The sequence below is a fragment of the Crocodylus porosus genome, unplaced genomic scaffold, assembly GCF_001723895.1.
Source record: "Crocodylus porosus isolate Cpor-Errol unplaced genomic scaffold, CroPor_comp1, whole genome shotgun sequence".
NCBI lineage: Eukaryota > Metazoa > Chordata > Crocodylia > Crocodylidae > Crocodylus > Crocodylus porosus.
In genome coordinates, this window is record NW_017728886.1 from 187,317,049 (window position 1) to 187,322,567 (window position 5,519).

General features: G+C 44.7%; 1 protein-coding gene across 2 annotated transcripts in view; it reads left to right on the forward strand.

Moving 5' to 3' along the window:
• GREB1L (growth regulation by estrogen in breast cancer 1 like) overlaps positions 1 to 5,519 on the forward strand; it is a 229,529-nt gene that overhangs the window by 202,508 nt on the left and 21,502 nt on the right. For both annotated transcript variants that reach the window (XM_019546864.1, XM_019546862.1), the window contains 2 exons: positions 3,221 to 3,336; positions 3,732 to 3,976. In XM_019546864.1, coding sequence (XP_019402409.1) covers positions 3,221 to 3,336; positions 3,732 to 3,976 — 361 coding nt within the window. The remainder of the gene's footprint in view (positions 1 to 3,220; positions 3,337 to 3,731; positions 3,977 to 5,519) is intronic.

The following is a 5,519-nucleotide window of genomic DNA, read 5'->3' on the forward strand; positions in this document are numbered from 1 at the left end:
ACTGCCAAGCCTATAAGGGTGCTGCAGGTTTTTCCTCCCAAGGTGGAGAACCTTGCATTTTTCGGTGTTAAACACCATGAGGTTTTCGTCTGCCCATTACTGCTTCCTTACATGAAGCTGTTTCCTATAGGCTGTTTCTGGGCTTGTAAGAGTGATCCTAGGCTATAATCATGCTGTGGTAATTTTTCACTGGACTCTTTTTAAACATTTGTGCCCCCTGTAACATTGCCAGGACAGCAGCAGGGGCTAGAGTTGGGATTGGTATCAAACCCACTAAGCCAGCAGGGAATCCTTGAAGCTGTGAAAAAAACAACAACCCATAATCAAGTAGAGATTGAGAAACCTCTAAACTAGCTGTTCTCAACTCTCCCACACAAGATAAGACACAATATCTTCTCTTCAGGTCCAACATTTGTTTTCATATTTCACATCAGATGCAGGGTGGAAAAAAACTATCAGCACTGAAACATGCCCACATGCTCACAATTATGCACCTAAATCCCATCTCCATTTCCAGCAGTGTACATACCAAAAGTGTCCAAAGTTGTTTACGCTGTTCTGGATGATATGTGAATGTGGCCTCGTGTGTCCAAAGTGGTACAGACCTGCTAACTGAACCTACCTGCTGAGGATAGAAGACAGTCGGAACCATTTGCATTATTTCCAAAAATCTGCTACACACAAGCTGCAGAAATCAGTAAACTCTTTGGGTGGGGAAATAAAATAGGGCTACAGTAGACCCTTGCTTATTTGAACAGCATTTATGTTAACACTGAGATAATATTAACTCCCAATTTGGTCACTAGAAATTCAAGAAAAGCATAAACCTCTGGATGTACAGGTTTTTTGTACCATACTTTGTAAGATTATTCTTATTGTGTTTTAGACTGCTGTGAATGGGTTTCATTTTTATGTTCCTTTTATGTTTTTTAACAGGGGACTGTTCTGTGGGGTCCTGATATGTGAGAGGTTAGTGCAGGGGCAGGCAAAATATGCCTGTGTGCCAAACCTGGCCCATGGAGCAATTTTTGCCTGACCCACAGCAGGTCCCTTGGCCCTGTCTGGCCCAGTCACGGGGGCCGCCCAGGCTGTGGCACATGCAGCTGGCCTTGTTGTCCCTAGGCGCACAGTGGGGCTGGAGTGGACTGTCAGTCAATTCCATTTCCTGGCTGCCCTGGTGGTGGGGAGCAGTGTCTAAGAGTGAGATAGGTGTCCAGGGCCAGGGAGACCCGAGCATCTTGGGGCAGTGACAGCATGGGGCTGGGCCCTGGGGCAGAGCCATGATCCGCTGCCTGGACGTCCCTGCAATGGGTGCAGGTTCCATGGGCAGGGGCATGCAGGGAGCAGATTGAGGCTTTGTCCAGGCCTGGCTCTGCGCTGTCACTGCCCCAAGACCCTGGCCTCTGCCCCAGACCTGGATGCAAATATCCCCCAGCTGCGTGCCCTGTGATCATGGGGCTGTGACAGCACAGGGCTGGAGCCAGGACAGTACCCTGGTTCTGAGGGCAGGGATGTGTGAGGAGTCCATTGCCTCTCTGCCCTGGCCCCACACTGTCACTGTGCCGTGATCCTGGGCTCTCCGTGAAAACCTGCTGGGAGCTGCATCTGGAGCCAGGTTCAGGATCTTGGGGCAATGACAGTGCGGGGCCAGGGCTGGGACAGCCATGATCTGCTCCCTGCATGCCGCTGCCCACTGAACCCACACCAGTCGCAGGGATGTGTGGGCCAGATTGTGGCTCTGCTCTGGGCCACAGCCTTGTACTGTCACTGGCCCTTGACCTAGCTGCATGATCCCAGCTTCGCCTGCCCATCCTGCTCCTGAATACTGCTCCCCACCTGCCCACAGCCCCCTCCCACAAAGGGAGTTTTGGTGAGTTGGGGGTGGGGAAGCAGGTGCTGACCTGGTGCACAACAGCTCCGCAAAACTCCCTATGTGACTCTTGGGCCCAAATAAACTGCCCACCCCTTGTCTAGTGTATAGCAGAAGAGATTAAGTGCTACCTGTAAGCCCAAGAGATAAATAGTCATTTGGTTTTTCACAGTGGAAATTTTTAAATATAGAACAGCATATTGAGTCATTGATCTGCTGCTGAGTCTTCCTTTTCAGGCCTGTTCCTTTGCCTGAGAAGAAATGACTCATAAGATGTGACCTTTCTGAGGTGTGGGAGAGGAGAGAGAGAAAATAGAGCACCCAGGTGGAGAATTGACAAGCTGAGATAAAAACAACATTGAATTGTTCTTCCCGGCTTTACACGTTTGTCACAGAGGTTGCACAAATCTAAGTAATCTGTGAAGACACAAATGTGCAGGTTATATTATGACAAGTTTCTTTGGGTAAATGTGATATCTTTTATTAGACTGACTAAATAGTTGGAAAAATTGTCCTTTGCAAGCTTTCTGGTACAAACACACTTCTTTAGGTATTTTCATATTTTTGCCAGTCTTCTCCCTCCAGAATAGTAGCACATTCTCATATCTTCAATGAGCAATTAAAAACTGTTAAGGTTTTTTTTTTTATAATAATATTCATGATTCAGTTGGCGAAGTAGCTTTTGTGCCTCAGATGCTAAATTTCCCTGAGAGTTTTGCAAGGCTGAAGTATGGGAATATATTTCACAACTGATTCCTGTTCATTATTAAGGTGAGGCAGATTCTTCAAATACAATAATATTCTGAACTACTAATAGGTGTTAATTCAGAAAGCAATAAGGCCTTCTATTTTACTTTCCATTCTGAGAGAGACTTTCTTTTTTAAAAGGACATTCTGTAATTTAAACCTGCCTGCCTCTTCAAGAGGGGTGGGCAGTAAGGGGGATAAAAGTGCAGTGAAGTCAGTTAGATTCTCCTGCTCAAGGTGTAGCAAGATTTTTAAGGAGCTGTACCTAACAATACAGCTGTGCTCCACTGGGATCATTGTGCGCTATTGCATGAAAGGGTGGAGGGAGTGTGGATAATACCCAAAGATGTTTACTGATTCATTGCTAATACCTCAGCCACTTGTACGTTACTAACCCAAAAACATGCACCTTATTACGCATTTATTGTTTGCCTAGTATTTGGCTACCTGGAAAAATGCATGCTAGCCCATAGGTTACCTTCCCTGTTGGGTGTTGATATACTGAACCATGTGCAGAGGAAAAAAAAAAAATTGTAAAAGTTAAAATCAAGTTAAAAATAAAAATATAGAATCCATGCTTGTCTGGACTTTTTCTCTTCACAGGCTTGGAGAGGCAGTGAACAGGATGACTGGGTTCCTCGTACCTACCAGGATTTAGAAGGTCTACCTTGCATTGTTATCCTAACTGGCAAAGACCCTCTAGGAGAAACTTTCCCCAGGTACCATTTGAACTACTGCAATATAAATGTTGTTTTTAGAAGTTGTAATGGTTATCAGAGTAAATGTAAAGCTGTCAGAGATGCTGATACAACATGCTGATTTTGTGCAAATTTCTGAGAGATTTTTGAAGCCTTCCTTTGGGTACAGCTTCTCTCAGCTGTACAAAAATGTGCATATAAAAAGTAAATTGCTTGAAATGGTTTAGACATTGTGCAGTTAATTGAACAGCTGTACCAAGTATGAAGGACCATAGTTCATGGGCTAAACTAATTTAATTTCTACTGATAGAATTGCTAATAGATGTTCTCTTAACAATTTGAATTTAATAGTGAAAGTAACTCTTTACAATCCAGAGAACCATAAAACATCCTGTTTCTTGGGTTTGGTTTTCTAGGTCATTGAAATACTGTGACCTACGACTAATTGACTCAAGCTTTTTAACTCGCACTGCCTTAGAGCAAGAAGTGGGCCTGGCATGCTGCTATGTCTCAAAAGAGGCAATTCGAGGGCCTATCGTAGCTCTTGACCTTAGTGAGAAGGAGCATGAAAAAGCTAATGTTAGTGAAAATGACTCTGATGAACTGCTGATCGACTTGGAGAGACCCCAGAGTAATAGCAGTGCAGTTACTGGAACATCAGGTCAGTTATATGGTTTGCTATTCCCTGAAGAGTTCATCTTGATCCATCTAGTGTATGAATGTAAATAAAAACCTTTTTTAAAGCATGTAGTACAATTTCAGCTGGCAGCTGTGTTTTGCTTCAGGTTGCAAGATAAAATTTGTGTACTTGTTCCAGAGTGGAAGAGCATGTTTACACATTACAGTTAGCCCCTGCTGTCACTAGCAGTGATATGTTTGAGGTTAATGCCCTCTGTAAGGTGCACAACTCTAAGGTAGTGCTAGAGGGTTGGCGAGTGCGGGTGTGGCTAGGACCTGACAAGTCTGCTCTATGCCTGCCCTGTTTGCCAGCTCTAGCTGCAACCCACACCCACCAGCACAGCGCATGCACACGCAGAGCACACCCCCCACCAGCTTACATACACAGCCCACCGCTCACATACCCTCATCCCGAGTTGCCTTTGGCTACCATCAAGCAGCACTACTGGACGTGGGGGAGGCAGTGAGGAAGCAGCCATCCTTGATGGCCCAGGAGCTTCCCTGTCAGTGCTGGGTAGCAGCCCATGGTGCACCATGTGAACATTCATCGCCTCCCCCCACACCGTCACTCATGTGTGAGTGGTGTGCTGTGTATGCAGTTTGGCACCTTCCCTCCCTGCTCACCTCCCTAGTCACCAGTTGCTCTTCTGCTGCCCAGGCTGTCACTGCATGGAAGAAGGCATCAGAGTCCAGGTGGACAACTGGTCCAACTGGAAGCAGTGCCTCTAGGGATACGGAGAACTGTGAATTGGTCCTTTGATCTCCCATGAACAATTGGAAGTTAGACTAAGTCAGATTGGTTAGCACAGCACAATGATAAAATTATGCTATTTGAGGTAAGGGTTAAGACACTTAGAAGGCACTTAGCAGTTGCTAATGAGCATGACTGTGTAATCCTTCATGATTTAAGTGCCCTTAATGTTTAATTGTAACATCTAATTTCATGCTAAAACTTTCAGGGTGCATCTTTGTGTTCCCAGGTTTTTCCTGACTAGAGTAGGAGGCAGGTGCTGGTTTGGGATGTTTAGATAACACAAGCTGAACCAGCTGGAACTGTTTTTGAAATGTAATTTTCTATTTATTGTATTTTGGAGAGAGATTGAAAACCTTAAACAAATAAAATAAGTAGTATAAAATATTTGGAACAGCAAAACGCTCAGTAACTGTGGGATACTAAGTTTGGATATTTGCTTATTCATCTAGAAAAGCAGAGCTCCTGGAGCTGGCCCTGAAATATACATGTGTGAGAGTTTGGAGAATCATTCCCACTTTTCTGAATTTTGATAATGGATAAAATCTAGAAAATTCCCTGATGACAAATTTCCCTGTAGCCATCTTGGCCTGGTTTCCGACTGTTTATCACTCTCAGCCCACCAGTTTTCCTGCAATTAATAATTTGAGTTGGACTTTTGCCTACTAATTTGTCTTCCCTTTAATATATTATAGATTTCATAGATTTCATAGACATTAGGGCTGGAAGGGACCTCGGGAGATCATCGAGTCCAGCCCCCTGCCCAAGGGGCAGG